At 43.6% G+C, this 20,615-nt stretch overlaps 1 protein-coding gene across 1 annotated transcript; it reads left to right on the top strand.

Annotated features, from left to right (window-relative positions):
- Positions 1-15,792: 15,792 nt before the first annotated feature.
- On the top strand, positions 15,793-17,349 carry LOC137095637 (uncharacterized). Its single transcript, XM_067462394.1, has one exon. The coding sequence runs from the start codon at positions 15,988-15,990 to the stop codon at positions 17,347-17,349; it is 1,362 nt and encodes a 453-aa protein (XP_067318495.1). The 5' UTR covers positions 15,793-15,987.
- The last annotated feature ends 3,266 nt before the right edge of the window (positions 17,350-20,615 follow it).

Here is a 20,615-nt window from a genome sequence, read left to right as displayed (position 1 = left end):
TGACTCCGGCCTCTATGGCCCATTTCGCTCCAGCCTTTCCTTATAACACAGTGTATTTTGCTTTTGTGTTCACTCAAAGTTGTTAAAACCACTGACTCCGGCCTCTGTGGCCCATTTCGCTCCAGCCTTTCTTTTTAAGACCGTGTATTTTGCTTTCGTGTTCACTCAAAGTTGTTACAACCACTGACTCCGCCCTCTGTGGCCCATTTCGCTCGAGCCTTTCCTTATAACACAGTGTATTTTGCATATGTGTTCACTCAAAGTTGTTACAATCACTGACTCTGGCCTCTGTGGCCCATTTCGCTCCAGCCTTTCCTTATAACACAGTGTATTTTGCTTTTGTGTTCACTCAAAGTTGTTACAACCACTGACTCCGGCCTCTGTGGCCCATTTCGCTCCAGCCTTTCTTTTAAAGACAGTGTATTTTGCTTTCGTGTTCACTCAAAGTTGTTACGACCAATGACTCCGGCGTCTGTGGCCCATTTCGCTCCAGCCTTTCCTTATAACACAGTGTATTTTGCTTTTGTGTTCACTCAAAGTTGTTACAACCACTGACTCCGGCTTCTGTGGCCCATTTCGCTCCAGCCTTTCCTTATAACACCGTGTATTTTGCTTTTGTGTTCACTCAAAGTTGTTACAACCACTGACTCCGGTCTCTGTGGCGCATTTCGCTACAGCCTTTCCTCATAACACAGTGTATTTTGCTTTTGTGTACTCTCAAAGTTGTTACAACCACTGACTCCAGCCTCTGTAGCCCATTTTGCTCCAGTTTTTCCTTATAACACAGTGTATTTTGCTTTTCTGTTCCCTCAAAGTTGTTACAACCACTGACTCCGGCCTCTGTGGCCCATTTCGCTCCAGCCTTTCCTTATACCACAGTGTATTTTGCTTTTTTGTTCACTCAAAGTTGTTACAACCACTGACTCTGGCCTCTGTGGCCCATTTTGATCCAGCCTTTTTTGAAAACACAGAGATTTTTGCTGTTGTGTTCACACAAAGTTGTTACAACCACTGACTCCGGCCTCTGTGGCCCATTTCGCTCCAGCCTTTCTTGTAACACAGTGTATTTTGCTTTTGTGTTGGCTCAAAGTTGTTGCAATCACTGACTCCGGCCTCTGTGGCCCATTTCGCTCCAGCCTTTCCTTATAACACAGTGTATTTTGCTTTTGTGTTCACTCAAAGTTGTTAAAACCACTGACTCCGGCCTCTGTGGCCCATTTCGCTCCAGCCTTTCTTTTTAAGACCGTGTATTTTGCTTTCGTGTTCACTCAAAGTTGTTACAACCACTGACTCCGCCCTCTGTGGCCCATTTCGCTCGAGCCTTTCCTTATAACACAGTTTATTTTGCATATGTGTTCACTCAAAGTTGTTACAATCACTGACTCTGGCCTCTGTGGCCCATTTCGCTCCAGCCTTTCCTTATAACACAGTGTATTTTGCTTTTGTGTTCACTCAAAGTTGTTACAACCACTGACTCCGGCCTCTGTGGCCCATTTCGCTCCAGCTTTTCTTTTTAAGACAGTGTATTTTGCTTTCGTGTTCACTCAAAGTTGTTACGACCAATGACTCCGGCGTCTGTGGCCCATTTCGCTCCAGCCTTTCCTTATAACACAGTGTATTTTGCTTTTGTGTTCACTCAAAGTTGTTACAACCACTGACTCCGGCTTCTGTGGCCCATTTCACTCCAGCCTTTCCTTATAACACCGTGTATTTTGCTTTTGTGTTCACTCAAAGTTGTTACAACCACTGACTCCGGCCTCTGTGGCCCATTTCGCTCCAACCTTTCTTTTTAAGACAATGTATTTTGCTTTTGTGTTCACTCAAAATTGTTACAACCACTGACTCCAGCCTCTGTGGCCCATTTCGCTCCAGCCTTTCCTTATAACACAGTGTATTTTGCTTTTCTGTTCACTCAAAGTTTTTACAACCGCTGACTCTGGCCTCTGTGGCCCATTTTGATCCAGCCTTTTTTGAAAACACAGTGATTTTTGCTGTTGTGTTCACACAAAGTTGTTACAACCACTGACTCCGGCCTCTGTGGCCCATTTCGCTCCAGCCTTTCTTGTAACACAGTGTATTTTGCTTTTCTGTTCCCTCAAAGTTGTTACAACCACTGACTCCGGCCTCTGTGGCCCATTTCGCTCCAGCCTTTCCTTATACCACAGTGTATTTTGCTTTTGTGTTCACTCAAAGTTGTTACAACCACTGACTCCGGCCTCTGTGGCCCATTTCGCTCCAGCCTTTCCTTATAACACAGTGTATTTTGCTTTTGTGTTCACTCAAAGTTGTTACAACCACTGACTCCGGTCTCTGTGGCGCATTTCGCTACAGCCTTTCCTCATAACACAGTGTATTTTGCTTTTGTGTACTCTCAAAGTTGTTACAACCACTGACTCCAGCCTCTATAGCCCATTTTGCTCCAGCCTTTCCTTATAACACAGTGTATTTTGCTTTTCTGTTCCCTCAAAGTTGTTACAACCACTGACTCCGGCCTCTGTGGCCCATTTCGCTCCAGCCTTTCCTTATACCACAGTGTATTTTGCTTTTTTGTTCACTCAAAGTTGTTACAACCACTGACTCTGGCCTCTGTGGCCCATTTTGATCCAGCCTTTTTTGAAAACACAGTGATTTTTGCTGTTGTGTTCACACAAAATTGTTACAACCACTGACTCCGGCCTCTGTGGCCCATTTCGCTCCAGCCTTTCTTGTAACACAGTGTATTTTGCTTTTGTGTTCCCTCAAAGTTGTTACAACCACTGACTCCGGCCTCTGTGGCCCATTTCGCTCCAGCCTTTCCTTATACCACAGTGTATTTTGCTTTTGTGTTCACTCAAAGTTGTTACAACCACTGACTCCGGCCTCTGTGGCCCATTTCGCTCCAGCCTTTCCTTATAACACAGTGTATTTTGCTTTTGTGTTCACTCAAAGTTGTTACAACCACTGACTCCGGTCTCTGTGGCGCATTTCGCTACAGCCTTTCCTCATAACACAGTGTATTTTGCATTTGTGTACTCTCAAAGTTGTTACAACCACTGACTCCAGCCTCTATAGCCCATTTTGCTCCAGCCTTTCCTTATAACACAGTGTATTTTGCTTTTCTGTTCCCTCAAAGTTGTTACAACCACTGACTCCGGCCTCTGTGGCCCATTTCGCTCCAGCCTTTCCTTATACCACAGTGTATTTTGCTTTTTTGTTCACTCAAAGTTGTTACAACCACTGACTCTGGCCCCTGTGGCCCATTTTGATCCAGCCTTTTTTGAAAACACAGTGATTTTTGCTATTGTGTTCACACAAAGTTGTTACAACCACTGACTCCGGCCTCTGTGGCCCATTTCGCTCCAGCCTTTCTTGTAACACAGTGTATTTTGCTTTTGTGTTGGCTCAAAGTTGTTGCAATCACTGACTCCGGCCTCTGTGGCCCATTTCGCTCCAGCCTTTCCTTATAACACAGTGTATTTTGCTTTTGTGTTCACTCAAAGTTGTTAAAACCACTGACTCCGGCCTCTGTGGCCCATTTCGCTCCAGCCTTTCTTTTTAAGACCGTGTATTTTGCTTTCGTGTTCACTCAAAGTTGTTACAACCACTGACTCCGCCCTCTGTGGCCCATTTCGCTCGAGCCTTTCCTTATAACACAGTGTATTTTGCATATGTGTTCACTCAAAGTTGTTACAATCACTGACTCTGGCCTCTGTGGCCCATTTCGCTCCAGCCTTTCCTTATAACACAGTGTATTTTGCTTTTGTGTTCACTCAAAGTTGTTACAACCACTGACTCCGGCCTCTGTGGCCCATTTCGCTCCAGCCTTTCTTTTAAAGACAGTGTATTTTGCTTTCGTGTTCACTCAAAGTTGTTACGACCAATGACTCCGGCGTCTGTGGCCCATTTCGCTCCAGCCTTTCCTTATAACACAGTGTATTTTGCTTTTGTGTTCACTCAAAGTTGTTACAACCACTGACTCCGGCTTCTGTGGCCCATTTCGCTCCAGCCTTTCCTTATAACACCGTGTATTTTGCTTTTGTGTTCACTCAAAGTTGTTACAACCACTGACTCCGGTCTCTGTGGCGCATTTCGCTACAGCCTTTCCTCATAACACAGTGTATTTTGCTTTTGTGTACTCTCAAAGTTGTTACAACCACTGACTCCAGCCTCTGTAGCCCATTTTGCTCCAGTTTTTCCTTATAACACAGTGTATTTTGCTTTTCTGTTCCCTCAAAGTTGTTACAACCACTGACTCCGGCCTCTGTGGCCCATTTCGCTCCAGCCTTTCCTTATACCACAGTGTATTTTGCTTTTTTGTTCACTCAAAGTTGTTACAACCACTGACTCTGGCCTCTGTGGCCCATTTTGATCCAGCCTTTTTTGAAAACACAGAGATTTTTGCTGTTGTGTTCACACAAAGTTGTTACAACCACTGACTCCGGCCTCTGTGGCCCATTTCGCTCCAGCCTTTCTTGTAACACAGTGTATTTTGCTTTTGTGTTGGCTCAAAGTTGTTGCAATCACTGACTCCGGCCTCTGTGGCCCATTTCGCTCCAGCCTTTCCTTATAACACAGTGTATTTTGCTTTTGTGTTCACTCAAAGTTGTTAAAACCACTGACTCCGGCCTCTGTGGCCCATTTCGCTCCAGCCTTTCTTTTTAAGACCGTGTATTTTGCTTTCGTGTTCACTCAAAGTTGTTACAACCACTGACTCCGCCCTCTGTGGCCCATTTCGCTCGAGCCTTTCCTTATAACACAGTTTATTTTGCATATGTGTTCACTCAAAGTTGTTACAATCACTGACTCTGGCCTCTGTGGCCCATTTCGCTCCAGCCTTTCCTTATAACACAGTGTATTTTGCTTTTGTGTTCACTCAAAGTTGTTACAACCACTGACTCCGGCCTCTGTGGCCCATTTCGCTCCAGCTTTTCTTTTTAAGACAGTGTATTTTGCTTTCGTGTTCACTCAAAGTTGTTACGACCAATGACTCCGGCGTCTGTGGCCCATTTCGCTCCAGCCTTTCCTTATAACACAGTGTATTTTGCTTTTGTGTTCACTCAAAGTTGTTACAACCACTGACTCCGGCTTCTGTGGCCCATTTCACTCCAGCCTTTCCTTATAACACCGTGTATTTTGCTTTTGTGTTCACTCAAAGTTGTTACAACCACTGACTCCGGCCTCTGTGGCCCATTTCGCTCCAACCTTTCTTTTTAAGACAATGTATTTTGCTTTTGTGTTCACTCAAAATTGTTACAACCACTGACTCCAGCCTCTGTGGCCCATTTCGCTCCAGCCTTTCCTTATAACACAGTGTATTTTGCTTTTCTGTTCACTCAAAGTTTTTACAACCGCTGACTCTGGCCTCTGTGGCCCATTTTGATCCAGCCTTTTTTGAAAACACAGTGATTTTTGCTGTTGTGTTCACACAAAGTTGTTACAACCACTGACTCCGGCCTCTGTGGCCCATTTCGCTCCAGCCTTTCTTGTAACACAGTGTATTTTGCTTTTCTGTTCCCTCAAAGTTGTTACAACCACTGACTCCGGCCTCTGTGGCCCATTTCGCTCCAGCCTTTCCTTATACCACAGTGTATTTTGCTTTTGTGTTCACTCAAAGTTGTTACAACCACTGACTCCGGCCTCTGTGGCCCATTTCGCTCCAGCCTTTCCTTATAACACAGTGTATTTTGCTTTTGTGTTCACTCAAAGTTGTTACAACCACTGACTCCGGTCTCTGTGGCGCATTTCGCTACAGCCTTTCCTCATAACACAGTGTATTTTGCTTTTGTGTACTCTCAAAGTTGTTACAACCACTGACTCCAGCCTCTATAGCCCATTTTGCTCCAGCCTTTCCTTATAACACAGTGTATTTTGCTTTTCTGTTCCCTCAAAATTGTTACAACCACTGACTCCGGCCTCTGTGGCCCATTTCGCTCCAGCCTTTCCTTATACCACAGTGTATTTTGCTTTTTTGTTCACTCAAAGTTGTTACAACCACTGACTCTGGCCCCTGTGGCCCATTTTGATCCAGCCTTTTTTGAAAACACAGTGATTTTTGCTGTTGTGTTCACACAAAGTTGTTACAACCACTGACTCCGGCCTCTGTGGCCCATTTCGCTCCAGCCTTTCTTGTGACACAGTGTATTTTGCTTTTGTGTTGGCTCAAAGTTGTTGCAATCACTGACTCCGGCCTCTGTGGCCCATTTCGCTCCAGCCTTTCCTTATAACACAGTGTATTTTGCTTTTGTGTTCACTCAAATTTGTTAAAACCACTGACTCCGGCCTCTGTGGCCCATTTCGCTCCAGCCTTTCTTTTTAAGACCGTGTATTTTGCTTTCGTGTTCACTCAAAGTTGTTACAACCACTGACTCCGCCCTCTGTGGCCCATTTCGCTCGAGCCTTTCCTTATAACACAGTGTATTTTGCATATGTGTTCACTCAAAGTTGTTACAATCACTGACTCTGGCCTCTGTGGCCCATTTCGCTCCAGCCTTTCCTTATAACACAGTGTATTTTGCTTTTGTGTTCACTCAAAGTTGTTACAACCACTGACTCCGGCCTCTGTGGCCCATTTCGTCCAGCCTTTCTTTTAAAGACAGTGTATTTTGCTTTCGTGTTCACTCAAAGTTGTTACGACCAATGACTCCGGCGTCTGTGGCCCATTTCGCTCCAGCCTTTCCTTATAACACAGTGTATTTTGCTTTTGTGTTCACTCAAAGTTGTTACAACCACTGACTCCGGCTTCTGTGGCCCATTTCACTCCAGCCTTTCCTTATAACACCGTGTATTTTGCTTTTGTGTTCACTCAAAGTTGTTACAACCACTGACTCCGGCCTCTGTGGCCCATTTCGCTCCAGCCTTTCTTTTTAAGACAATGTATTTTGCTTTTGTGTTCACTCAAAATTGTTACAACCACTGACTCCAGCCTCTGTGGCCCATTTCGCTCCAGCCTTTCCTTATAACACAGTGTATTTTGCTTTTCTGTTCACTCAAAATTTTTACAACCACTGACTCTGGCCTCTGTGGCCCATTTTGATTCAGCCTTTTTTGAAAACACAGTGATTTTTGCTGTTGTGTTCACACAAAGTTGTTACAAACACTGACTCCGGCCTCTGTGGCCCATTTCGCTCCAGCCTTTCTTGTAACACAGTGTATTTAGCTTTTGTGTTCACTCAAAGTTGTTACAACCACTGACTCCGGCCTCTGTGGCCCATTTCACTCCAGCCTTTCCTTATAACACAGTGTATTTTGCTTTTGTGTTCACTCAAAGTTGTTACAACCACTGACTCCGGCCTCTGTGGCCCATTTTACTCCAGCCTTTCCTTATAACACAGTGTATTTTGCTTTTCTGTTCACTCAAAGTTGTTACAACCACTGACTCCGGCCTCTGTGGCCCATTTTGCTCCAGCCTTTCCTTATAACACAGTGTATTTTGCTTTTCTGTTCCCTCAAAGTTGTTACAACCACTGACTCCGGCCTCTGTGGCCCATTTCGCTCCAGCCTTTCCTTATACCACAGTGTATTTTGCTTTTGTGTTCACTCAAAGTTGTTACAACCACTGACTCCGGCCTCTGTGGCCCATTTCGCTCCAGCCTTTCCTTATAACACAGTGTATTTTGCTTTTGTGTTCACTCAAAGTTGTTACAACCACTGACTCCGGTCTCTGTGGCGCATTTCGCTACAGCCTTTCCTCATAACACAGTGTATTTTGCTTTTGTGTACTCTCAAAGTTGTTACAACCACTGACTCCAGCCTCTGTAGCCCATTTTGCTCCAGTTTTTCCTTATAACACAGTGTATTTTGCTTTTCTGTTCCCTCAAAGTTGTTACAACCACTGACTCCGGCCTCTGTGGCCCATTTCGCTCCAGCCTTTCCTTATACCACAGTGTATTTTGCTTTTTTGTTCACTCAAAGTTGTTACAACCACTGACTCTGGCCTCTGTGGCCCATTTTGATCCAGCCTTTTTTGAAAACACAGTGATTTTTGCTGTTGTGTTCACACAAAGTTGTTACAACCACTGACTCCGGCCTCTGTGGCCCATTTCGCTCCAGCCTTTCTTGTAACACAGTGTATTTTGCTTTTGTGTTGGCTCAAAGTTGTTGCAATCACTGACTCCGGCCTCTGTGGCCCATTTCGCTCCAGCCTTTCCTTATAACACAGTGTATTTTGCTTTTGTGTTCACTCAAAGTTGTGAAAACCACTGACTCCGGCCTCTGTGGCCCATTTCGCTCCAGCCTTTCTTTTTAAGACCGTGTATTTTGCTTTCGTGTTCACTCAAAGTTGTTACAACCACTGACTCCGCCCTCTGTGGCCCATTTCGCTCGAGCCTTTCCTTATAACACAGTGTATTTTGCATATGTGTTCACTCAAAGTTGTTACAATCACTGACTCTGGCCTCTGTGGCCCATTTCGCTCCAGCCTTTCCTTATAACACAGTGTATTTTGCTTTTGTGTTCACTCAAAGTTGTTACAACCACTGACTCCGGCCTCTGTGGCCCATTTCGCTCCAGCCTTTCTTTTTAAGACAGTGTATTTTGCTTTCGTGTTCACTCAAAGTTGTTACGACCAATGACTCCGGCGTCTGTGGCCCATTTCGCTCCAGCCTTTCCTTATAACACAGTGTATTTTGCTTTTGTGTTCACTCAAAGTTGTTACAACCACTGACTCCGGCTTCTGTGGCCCATTTCACTCCAGCCTTTCCTTATAACACCGTGTATTTTGCTTTTGTGTTCACTCAAAGTTGTTACAACCACTGACTCCGGCCTCTGTGGCCCATTTCGCTCCAACCTTTCTTTTTAAGACAATGTATTTTGCTTTTGTGTTCACTCAAAATTGTTACAACCACTGACTCCAGCCTCTGTGGCCCATTTCGCTCCAGCCTTTCCTTATAACACAGTGTATTTTGCTTTTCTGTTCACTCAAAGTTTTTACAACCACTGACTCTGGCCTCTGTGGCCCATTTTGATCCAGCCTTTTTTGAAAACACAGTGATTTTTGCTGTTGTGTTCACACAAAGTTGTTACAACCACTGACTCCGGCCTCTGTGGCCCATTTCGCTCCAGCCTTTCTTGTAACACAGTGTATTTTGCTTTTCTGTTCCCTCAAAGTTGTTACAACCACTGACTCCGGCCTCTGTGGCCCATTTCGCTCCAGCCTTTCCTTATACCACAGTGTATTTTGCTTTTGTGTTCACTCAAAGTTGTTACAACCACTGACTCCGGCCTCTGTGGCCCATTTCGCTCCAGCCTTTCCTTATAACACAGTGTATTTTGCTTTTGTGTTCACTCAAAGTTGTTACAACCACTGACTCCGGTCTCTGTGGCGCATTTCGCTACAGCCTTTCCTCATAACACAGTGTATTTTGCTTTTGTGTACTCTCAAAGTTGTTACAACCACTGACTCCAGCCTCTATAGCCCATTTTGCTCCAGCCTTTCCTTATAACACAGTGTATTTTGCTTTTCTGTTCCCTCAAAGTTGTTACAACCACTGACTCCGGCCTCTGTGGCCCATTTCGCTCCAGCCTTTCCTTATACCACAGTGTATTTTGCTTTTTTGTTCACTCAAAGTTATTACAACAACTGACTCTGGCCTCTGTGGCCCATTTTGATCCAGCCTTTTTTGAAAACACAGTGATTTTTGCTGTTGTGTTCACACAAAGTTGTTACAACCACTGACTCCGGCCTCTGTGGCCCATTTCGCTCCAGCCTTTCTTGTAACACAGTGTATTTTGCTTTTGTGTTGGCTCAAAGTTGTTGCAATCACTGACTCCGGCCTTTGTGGCCCATTTCGCTCCAGCCTTTCCTTATAACACAGTGTATTTTGCTATTGTGTTCACTCAAAGTTGTTAAAACCACTGACTCCGGCCTCTGTGGCCCATTTCGCTCCAGCCTTTCTTTTTAAGACCGTGTATTTTGCTTTCGTGTTCACTCAAAGTTGTTACAACCACTGACTCCGCCCTCTGTGGCCCATTTCGCTCGAGCCTTACCTTATAACACAGTGTATTTTGCATATGTGTTCACTCAAAGTTGTTACAATCACTGACTCTGGCCTCTGTGGCCCATTTCGCTCCAGCCTTTCCTTATAACACAGTGTATTTTGCTTTTGTGTTCACTCAAAGTTGTTACAACCACTGACTCCGGCCTCTGTGGCCCATTTCGCTCCAGCCTTTCTTTTAAAGACAGTGTATTTTGCTTTCGTGTTCACTCAAAGTTGTTACGACCAATGACTCCGGCGTCTGTGGCCCATTTCGCTCCAGCCTTTCCTTATAACACAGTGTATTTTGCTTTTGTGTTCACTCAAAGTTGTTACAACCACTGACTCCGGCTTCTGTGGCCCATTTCACTCCAGCCTTTCCTTATAACACCGTGTATTTTGCTTTTGTGTTCACTCAAAGTTGTTACAACCACTGACTCCGGCCTCTGTGGCCCATTTCGCTCCAGCCTTTCTTTTTAAGACAATGTATTTTGCTTTTGTGTTCACTCAAAGTTGTTACAACCACTGACTCCAGCCTCTGTGGCCCATTTCGCTCCAGCCTTTCCTTATAACACAGTGTATTTTGCTTTTCTGTTCACTCAAAGTTTTTACAACCACTGACTCTGGCCTCTGTGGCCCATTTTGATCCAGCCTTTTTTGAAAACACAGTGATTTTTGCTGTTGTGTTCACACAAAGTTGTTACAACCACTGACTCCGGCCTCTGTGGCCCATTTCGCTCCAGCCTTTCTTGTAACACAGTGTATTTTGCTTTTCTGTTCCCTCAAAGTTGTTACAACCACTGACTCCGGCCTCTGTGGCCCATTTCGCTCCAGCCTTTCCTTATACCACAGTGTATTTTGCTTTTGTGTTCACTCAAAGTTGTTATAACCACTGACTCCGGCCTCTGTGGCCCATTTCGCTCCAGCCTTTCCTTATAACACAGTGTATTTTGCTTTTGTGTTCACTCAAAGTTGTTACAACCACTGACTCCGGTCTCTGTGGCGCATTTCGCTACAGCCTTTCCTCATAACACAGTGTATTTTGCTTTTGTGTACTCTCAAAGTTGTTACAACCACTGACTCCAGCCTCTATAGCCCATTTTGCTCCAGCCTTTCCTTATAACACAGTGTATTTTGCTTTTCTGTTCCCTCAAAGTTGTTACAACCACTGACTCCGGCCTCTGTGGCCCATTTCGCTCCAGCCTTTCCTTATACCACAGTGTATTTTGCTTTTTTGTTCACTCAAAGTTGTTACAACCACTGACTCTGGCCCCTGTGGCCCATTTTGATCCAGCCTTTTTTGAAAACACAGTGATTTTTGCTGTTGTGTTCACACAAAGTTGTTACAACCACTGACTCCGGCCTCTGTGGCCCATTTCGCTCCAGCCTTTCCTTATAACACAGTGTATTTTGCTTTTCTGTTCACTCAAAATTTTTACAACCACTGACTCTGGCCTCTGTGGCCCATTTTGATCCAGCCTTTTTTGAAAACACAGTGATTTTTGCTGTTGTGTTCACACAAAGTTGTTACAACCACTGACTCCGGCCTCTGTGGCCCATTTCGCTCCAGCCTTTCTTGTAACACAGTGTATTTAGCTTTTGTGTTCACTCAAAGTTGTTACAACCACTGACTCCGGCCTCTGTGGCCCATTTCACTCCAGCCTTTCCTTATAACACAGTGTATTTTGCTTTTGTGTTCACTCAAAGTTGTTACAACCACTGACTCCGGCCTCTGTGGCCCATTTCGCTCCAGCCTTTCTTTTTAAGACAATGTATTTTGCTTTTGTGTTCACTCAAAATTGTTACAACCACTGACTCCAGCCTTTGTGGCCCATTTCGCTCCAGCCTTTCCTTATAACACAGTGTATTTTGCTTTTCTGCTCACTCAAAGTTTTTACAACCACTGACTCTGGCCTCTGTGGCCCATTTTGATCCAGCCTTTTTTGAAAACACAGTGATTTTTGCTGTTGTGTTCACACAAAGTTGTTACAACCACTGACTCCGGCCTCTGTGGCCCATTTCGCTCCAGGCTTTCTTGTAACACAGTGTATTTTGCTTTTGTGTTGACTCAAAGTTGTTGCCATCACTGACTCCGGCCTCTGTGGCCCATTTCGCTCCAGCCTTTCCTTATAACACAGTGTATTTTGCTTTTGTGTTCACTCAAAGTTGTTACAACCACTGACTCCGGCCTCTGTGGCCCATTTTACTCCAGCCTTTCCTTATAACACAGTGTATTTTGCTTTTGTGTTCACTCAAAATTTTTACAATCACTGACTCCGGCCTCTGTGGCCCATTTCGCTCCAGCCTTTCCTTATAACACATTGTATCTTGCTTTTGTATTCACTCAAAGTTGTTACCATCACTGACTACGGTCTCTGTGGCCCGTTTCGCTCCAGCCTTTCCTTATAACACAGTGTATTTTGCTTTTGTGTTCACTCAAAGTTGTTACGATAACTGACACCGGCCTCTATGGCCCATTTCGCTCCAGCCTTTCCTTATAACACAGTGTATTTTGCTTTTGTGTTCACTCAAAGTTGTTACAACCACTGACTCCGGCTTCTGTGGCCCATTTCACTCCAGCCTTTCCTTATAACACAGTGTATTTTGCTTTTGTGTTCACTCAAAGTTGTTAGAACCACTGACTCCGGCCTCTGGGGCCCATTTCGCTCCAGCCTTCCTTTTTAAGACAGTGTATTTTGCTTTTTTGTTCACTCAAAGTTGTTACAACCACTGACTCCAGCCTCTGTGGCCCATTTCGCTCCAACCTTTCCTTATAACACAGTGTATTTTGCTTTTCTGTTCACTCAAAGTTGTTACAACCACTGACTCCGGCCTCTGGGGCCCATTTCGCTCCAGCCTTTCCTTATACCACAGTGTATTTTGCTTTTGTGTTCACTCAAAGTTGTTACAACCACTGACTCCGGCCTCTGTCGCCCATTTCGCTCCAGCCTTTCCTTATAACACATTCTATCTTACTTTTGTGTTCATTCAAAGTTGTTACAACCACTGACTCCGGCCTCTGTGGCTCATTTCGCTCCACCCTTCCCTTATAACACAGTGTATTTTGCGTTTGTGTTCACACAAAGTTGTTACAACCACTGACTCCGGCCTCTGTGGCCCATTTCGCTCCAGCCTTTCTTGTAACACAGTGTATTTTGCTTTTGTGTTGACTCAAAGTTGTTGCAATCACTGACTCCGGCCTCTGTGGCCCATTTCGCTCCAGTCTTTCCTTATAACACAGTGTATTTTGCTTTTGTGTTCACTCAAAGTTGTTACAACCACTGACTCCGGCCTCTGTGGCCCATTTTACTCCAGCCTTTCCTTATAACACAGTGTATTTTGCTTTTGTGTTCACTCAAAATTTTTACAATCACTGACTCCGGCCTCTGTGGCCCATTTCGCTCCAGCCATTCCTTATAACACAGTGTATTTTCCTTTTGTGTTCACTCAAAGTTGTTACAACCACTGACTCCGGCCTCTGTGGCCCATTTTACTCCAGCCTTTCCTTATAACACAGTGTATTTTGCTTTTCTGTTCCGTCAAAGTTGTTACAACCACTGACTCCGGCCTCTGTGGCCCATTTCGCTCCAGCCTTTCCTTATAACACATTGTATCTTGCTTTTGTATTCACTCAAAGTTGTTACCATCATTGACTACGGTCTCTGTGGCCCGTTTCGCTCCAGCCTTTCCTTATAACACAGTGTATTTTGATTTTGTGTTCACTCAAAGTTGTTACGATAACTGACACCTGCCTCTGTGGCCCATTTCGCTCCAGCCTTTCCTTATAACACAGTGTATTTTGCTTTTATGTTCACTCAAAGTTGTTACAACCACTGACTCCGGCTTCTGTGGCCCATTTCACTCCAGCCTTTGCTTATACCACAGTGTATTTTGCTTTTGTGTTCACTCAAAGTTGTTACAACCACTGACTCCGGCCTCTGTGGCCCATTTCGCTCCAGCCTTCCTTTTTAAGACAGTGTATTTTGCTTTTGTGTTCACTCAAAGTTGTTACAACCACTGACTCCAGCCTCTGTGGCCCATTTCGCTCCAACCTTTCCTTATAACACAGTGTATTTTGCTTTTGTGTTCACTCAAAGTTGTTACAACCACTGACTCCGGCCTCTGGGGCCCATTTCGCTCCAGCCTTTCCTTATACCACAGTGTATTTTGCTTTTGTGTTCACTCAAAGTTGTTACAACCACTGACTCCGGCCTCTGTGGCCCATTTCGCTCCAGCCTTTCCTTATAATGTGGTGGCTGTATGAAGAAAAATATAATAATTATAATTTGAAATGAAAATAATGAGAAGTGAGGGGTTACCTGTCTGTTTTTGAGAAGGAAAGCAGAGTCTTTGGTAGAAGGGAAATTTTACAGATGACTCAGAAACCTTTCAGGCTTGTTCTATCTTATGTCAATATTTGGATAAGCCGAGGTCGGAGCGGAGCTAAATGTGGAAGGTTACAAGAGTTGGTGCCAAGAACAAATTTGATAATTATTAATCTAAGGAGAAGCAAACATCTGAAGATATGGTATAACAGCGCCACCTTCTGTCTGGTTGATGTAAATAGCAGGCAATTAAATACACCTTTTAAATGGATCAATTGAAAGAACTAATGTATTATGAATATATTGTGAATGTATTGTGAGGGAAATTAAGGAGAATTAATAAGGAAAATTCTTGTTTTGAATAAATTGAAGAGATATATATGAAGACATATGTATGAAGAGAAATATATGAAATGATGATTCATTCTAAAGATTATGTAAGTCCTCTGGGAAGGTAGTCAGCTGATGGAAGGGAAAACAGTGGAAATAATAGTATCTTGCCAACGAATGTTCTTGGCTGCGATTCCTCGAGGACAAACGGATGTTGATTAGATTGTGTAAATGTTAGGACTTTTCTGCGCATGTGTAACCCTGAGAATTATGCTATAAATGCTGGAGCAAATCTGACTCCCAGTGTTTGTCAGATATTGTATTCTGAACACCCAATCAAGCTTGATTGAATAAAGAGCTGGAATCGGTTGCTGTCTCCTTTCTCTTCCTTCCTGATTGCACTCATCTGATCTCGGGTAACGGACCTGCTGCTACAAATGGGGGCTCGTCCGGGATCTGAGTCAACAGTGAAGGAACAGAAACGAAGTCTTTTGAGGACTTGATTGCCACCACTCAGCGGGCCAGGTAAGACGACGATCAGAAGGGGCGATACGGGTACCCATTGAAAGAAACGACCCGGCTGATCCTCGCCTTCCCTGCCCTTTAGACTGGGGTACATTGAGACTGGGGTATATTGATTCCACGGCACAGGTAAAGGAAAAAGGCTAGCCTTAAAGGAACAGGAAAAGGTACATGGGAAGTACCTGGGGAATATTTCACTGTGTGATTACTGCAGAAATCAAATGAAAACCCCTCGAGTGACGTTTTCGCACAGAAATCGCACTCACAGGTTAAAGGAACACACTTTCAGGGGAAAGTGATAAGGTTGTTTTGTGTGTGTATTGTGGTTTATGAAATATTGTGTTGTTGCTTCTTTGCTTCTGTATTTTCCATTCTTTATGCTTTCTGTGCTTAATACTTTGTTTAAAAAAAAAAGAAAAAAAATATAGAAAATGGCTGGTATACCAAGTAAAAAGTCTTTAACTGCTCTTGAATGCATGGTGGAAAATTTCTCAAAATTTAGGGAATTAACTCAAACACCAGGATGTAATAGCCCCCAGAAATTGAGATCTCTTTGTGAACTAGACTGGGTGCAATTTAATACAGGGTGGCCAGGTGAAGGAAGTTATGATTTAAAAGATATCAGAACAGTTGTGAGAATAACAGCAGAGGTTCATCCAGATCAATTTCCATATGCAGAGGCATGGGAAAATGCTATCATTACACAGCCCGCATGGTTAAAGAAATGTCAAAACAAAGAATGTGCTGTTTTTGTAGCTTTAACTAATTTGAAAAAGCCTCAGGCAGATAAGAAGAAAAAAAGATTTGGAATTTTTCCTTGTCCTGAGGAAGAAGTGAGTAACCCTCCTCCTTATGTTCCTATGTACCCACAGTTAAAAGCCATTGATAATGAAAGGTCAACTTTGGTTCCTCAGTCAACTTCTTTAACCACGCCAACATCTTCTGATACCTCTCCTGGGGAATCTAAAAAGTCACCTTTAATAGATCTAGCATCTGCAAGCAGATGGCTTCAGAATATAACAGAAGAATTTTTGCGAGATAGTCCCATAGCTGGAAGAACTAGAAGCCATAGTAATCCAAACCCAAAGATTACTTTTCAATTGCCTTTAAGATCAATGGTCCAATATGTACAAGAGATAGATAACAAAGGAGAATTAACCCTAACTCCAAAAACTACTTACCAACATGTGCCTTTTACCACTTCAGATTTGTTAAATTGGAAGTCTAATAATCCTCCTTATACTGAAAACCCTCAACCACTTATAAATTTGTGTGAAACAATAATGGCTAGCCACCAGCCAGATTGGTCAGATTGCCAACAGCTATTACAGGCTCTCTTCACATCTGAAGAGCGAAGAAGAATCCTTAATCAAGGAACCCAACTAGCACAGACATATGCTGCTGAGAAGACAAGTTATAATCCCATTGAATGGGCTGCAGGGGCATTTCCTTTGACAAATCCAAACTGGGATCCTAATATAAGCCGAGAGATGGAATATATAGTCAGATACAGGGAATTTTTAATGGAAGCTTTGAAGAAGGGACCCCAAAAGGTGATCAACCTCAAGAAGATACAGGAAGTAATGCAAGGAAAAGATGAAAGTCCAGGTGCTTATTTAGAGAGATTATTGGAAGCTTACCGAAAGTATAGTCCCTATGATCCTGAATCAAAAGATGGATCTGCATTATTAAATACTTCATTTGTTACTCAATCAGCCCCAGACATTCGTAGAAAATTGCAGAAGCAAGATGGGTTTGCAGGGATGAATCTGTCCCAGTTAATTGAAATAGCTACCAAAGTATTCATCCATAGGGACGAAGCAGAAAAAAGAGAAAGAAAGAAAATAAGAGAGGAAGATCATAAGATTTTTTTGAACATTTTAGATGAAAGAGATAAATTGAAAGAATCTGAAAGTGGAAACAGAAGGAAAAGAGGAATGTGGCAGAAGGAAAGAAGAGGAGGACGAGGGATACCCCTGGGAAGACACCAGTGTGCCATTTGTCGTCAAGAAGGTCATTGGAAGAATGAGTGCCCATCTGCTCAAGGAACGGTAGGAATACAAAGGGGAATGCCATCCCAGAGAGGATATTGGAGAGGAAGAGGCCGGGGAGGAGGCCACCAAGGGGGATATGCTAACCTGGTTCCTGGGGCTAGATATGGAGAAAAAAGAGAAGAAGAATTTGTTGGGATGGTTGGATTAGGAGAGGACTGGACGGAATAGGACAGACCGGCCCCCTTATGCCTAGGCCCGGGGGAGCCACTGGTCAAAATGAATGTTGAGGGCCAGGAAATGACTTTTCTAGTAGATACGGGAGCTGACCACTCTGTGGTAACAAAGCCAGTGGCCCCTGAAAATGGACTAGAACTTAACGTGGTTGGAGCCACCGGTCAAAGACAAAGTTATCCTATGTTACAAAGCAGAAAATGTGATTTAGCAAACCAACAAGTGATGCATGAATTCTTATATATACCTGAATGCCCAATCTCTTTATTAGGAAGAGATTTGCTTTGCAAAATGAGAGCAATATTAGCATTTGAAGACAATGGGACAATGGAAATGACTGTTAGAAAGGGACTTTATACTTTGATTTGTCCTATGTCAGAGGAATGGAGAATATTTACTGTTTGTGAGGAAAGTACTGAAGAATGGAAGAGATATGGAGTTCCAGGTGTATGGGCAGAAGACAATCCACCTGGCTTGGCCCGGTGTGTTCCACCTGTACAGATAGAAGTAAAACCAGGGATGGGACCTGTGGCTATTCGACAATATCCAATACCTCGAAAAGCTGTAGAAGGGATCAATTTGCATCTGAGTAAGTTACTTGAATATGGGATCCTAAGAGAATGTAGGTCTCCTTGGAACACCCCTCTTTTACCATTACAAAAGCCAGGAACACAAGACTTTCGTCCGGTGCAGGATTTAAGAGCTATAAATCAAGTTACAGTAACCATACATCCTGTAGTGCCCAATCCATATGTACTTTTAAGTTTAATACCAGCAGCTGCTACCCATTTTACAGTCCTGGATTTGAAAGATGCATTTTTTTGCATACGCCTTGAAATCAATAGTCAGCCCATTTTTGCTTTTCAATGGGAAAACCCTACAACCGGAGCAAAAGTCCAATATACTTGGACTCGTTTGCCTCAAGGTTTTAAGAACAGCCCGACGATATTTGGAACTGCATTGGCTCAGGATTTACAAGGGTTCCCATCTGACCCTAAAAATAGGGTGCTTTTACAATATGTGGATGATCTTCTTTTGGCAGCCACGTCGCAAGAAGAGTGTTACAGGGCGACTAAGGAACTATTACATCTACTTTATGAAAAAGGATATAAGGTTTCTAAAAAGAAGGCCCAGCTGTGTAAAACTGATGTCAAATATTTGGGTTTTCGTGTGTCACAAGGAAAGAGACAATTAGAAATTGAAAGAAAACAAGCAGTTTGTGCCATCCCCACCCCCACCAGTAGGCGTCAAGTGCGAGAATTCTTGGGGAGTGCGGGGTTTTGCAGAATTTGGATACCGAACTTTGCTATCATGGCAAGACCTCTTTATGAAGCTACAAAGGGGGGTGAAAAGGAACCATTTAATTGGACCCCCGAATGTGCCCAAGCATTTGCCCAGTTAAAACAAGCTCTGGTGCAAGCACCTGCATTGGGCCTGCCAGATTTGGAGAAGCCATTTACCCTTTATGTTGGTGAACGAGATGGAATAGCAGTGGGGGTGCTTACCCAGCTACTAGGAACCTGGGCGAGACCAGTGGCCTACTTGTCCAAACAAATAGACAAGGTAGCAAAGGGTTGGCCATCTTGTCTACGTGCTGTAGCTGCTACGGCCTTGCTGACTCAAGAAGCTGATAAGTTGACTTTAGGAAAAGAATTGGTAGTTATGGTTCCTCACTCAGTAACAGCTATTATGGAATATAGAGGACATTATTGGTTCACAAATAGCCGTATGTTGAAATATCAGACCTTGTTATGTGAGAACCCTCGAATCAAGTTACAGGTTTGCAGTACATTAAATCCTGCTTCACTCCTGCCTATTGAAGGAGAATTACTTCAACATAATTGTTTGGAAACTATGGATGAGATATATTCCAGTAGGCCTGACCTAAAAGATCAACCTTGGCCTAAGGCGGATGCCACTCTTTTTACAGATGGAAGCAGTTTTGTTGAAAATGGACAAAGGTATGCTGGATATGCTGTAGTAACTGCAACCACTGTGTGGGAAGCAGAACCACTTCCTCTAGACACATCAGCTCAAAAGGCAGAACTGATAGCCCTAATTAGAGCTCTTGAATTGTCAGAAGGAAAAACAGTCAACATTTATACAGATTCAAAATATGCATTTACTACTCTGCATGCACATGGAGCTTTATATAAAGAAAAGGGACTATTAAATTCTGCTGGGAAAGAAATACGACATAGTGAGACCATTCTGAGATTGTTAGATGCTGTCTGGATTCCTGCTAAAGTAGCAGTGATGCATTGTAAAGGACATCAATATGGCGTGGATCCTGTGACCTTTGGAAACCGGTATGCTGACACTACCGCAAAGGCCGCGGCCTGGAAGGGACGAGGACAAGAGCCGGTCATGGCCCCTTTGCAGGTAAGAGACTGGTTAAGGAAAGATGACTTGCTATATACTCCAGAGGAAGAACAATGGGCCCAGCGTGAGAAAGCTGTAAGGAAAAATGGATGGTTGGTGTTGCCTGACCAGAGGCTGTTTGTACCCAGACAGATAGCTTGGGAAATGATTAAGGAGGCACACCAAGAAACCCATATGGGAAAAACAGCTTTGGCCTCACTAATGGGACGACAACTTTACATAAATGGGCTCACTGCCCTAACAGGAATAGCCTCAGCCAGATGTCATATTTGTGCTAAAAATAACCCCAGAACAGGACCAATGCCACCTCCAGGGGTTCAATATCAAGGAAATACACCTTTTGAATCTTTAGTAGTAGATTTCACTGAAATGCCAAAATGTGGGCCTCATAAGTATTTGCTTGTGTTTGTATGTACTCATTCTGGATGGCCTGAAGCATATCCAACTAGAACTGAAAAGGCGGCTGAAGTGTCAAGGGCACTTCTTAGAGACATTATCCCAAGATATGGGATTCCTTTGCACATTGGTTCAGATAATGGACCAGCTTTTGTATCAGAAGTCTTACAGTCCTTGGTCCGACTATTGGGAACGAAATGGAAGTTGCATTGTGCATATCGACCTCAGAGCTCAGGAAAAGTAGAAAGGATGAATCAAACTCTAAAAGGAAAATTATCAAAAATGTGTCAAGAGACTCGCTTGCCATGGACTAGGTTACTGCCTATAGCCTTGCTCCATATTAGATGTACTCCTACTAAGTTTTTGGGCCTGTCCCCGTTTGAACTTATGTATGGAAGACCTCCCCTTGGATTGAGGCATCTTCAAGGAGATACTAATCAATTGGGACAGCAAGCATTAAAAAGGGATGTTCAAGCATTAGGGCT

This window comes from Anolis sagrei, chromosome Y, assembly GCF_037176765.1.
Source record: "Anolis sagrei isolate rAnoSag1 chromosome Y, rAnoSag1.mat, whole genome shotgun sequence".
NCBI lineage: Eukaryota > Metazoa > Chordata > Lepidosauria > Squamata > Dactyloidae > Anolis > Anolis sagrei.
This window is presented reverse-complemented; position numbering and strand designations above follow the sequence as displayed.

Excerpts from the sequence above, each read along its gene's own strand:
- LOC137095637 (XM_067462394.1), top strand. The coding sequence starts at position 15,988 with ATGTACCCACAGTTAAAAGCCATTGATAATGAAAGGTCAACTTTGGTT.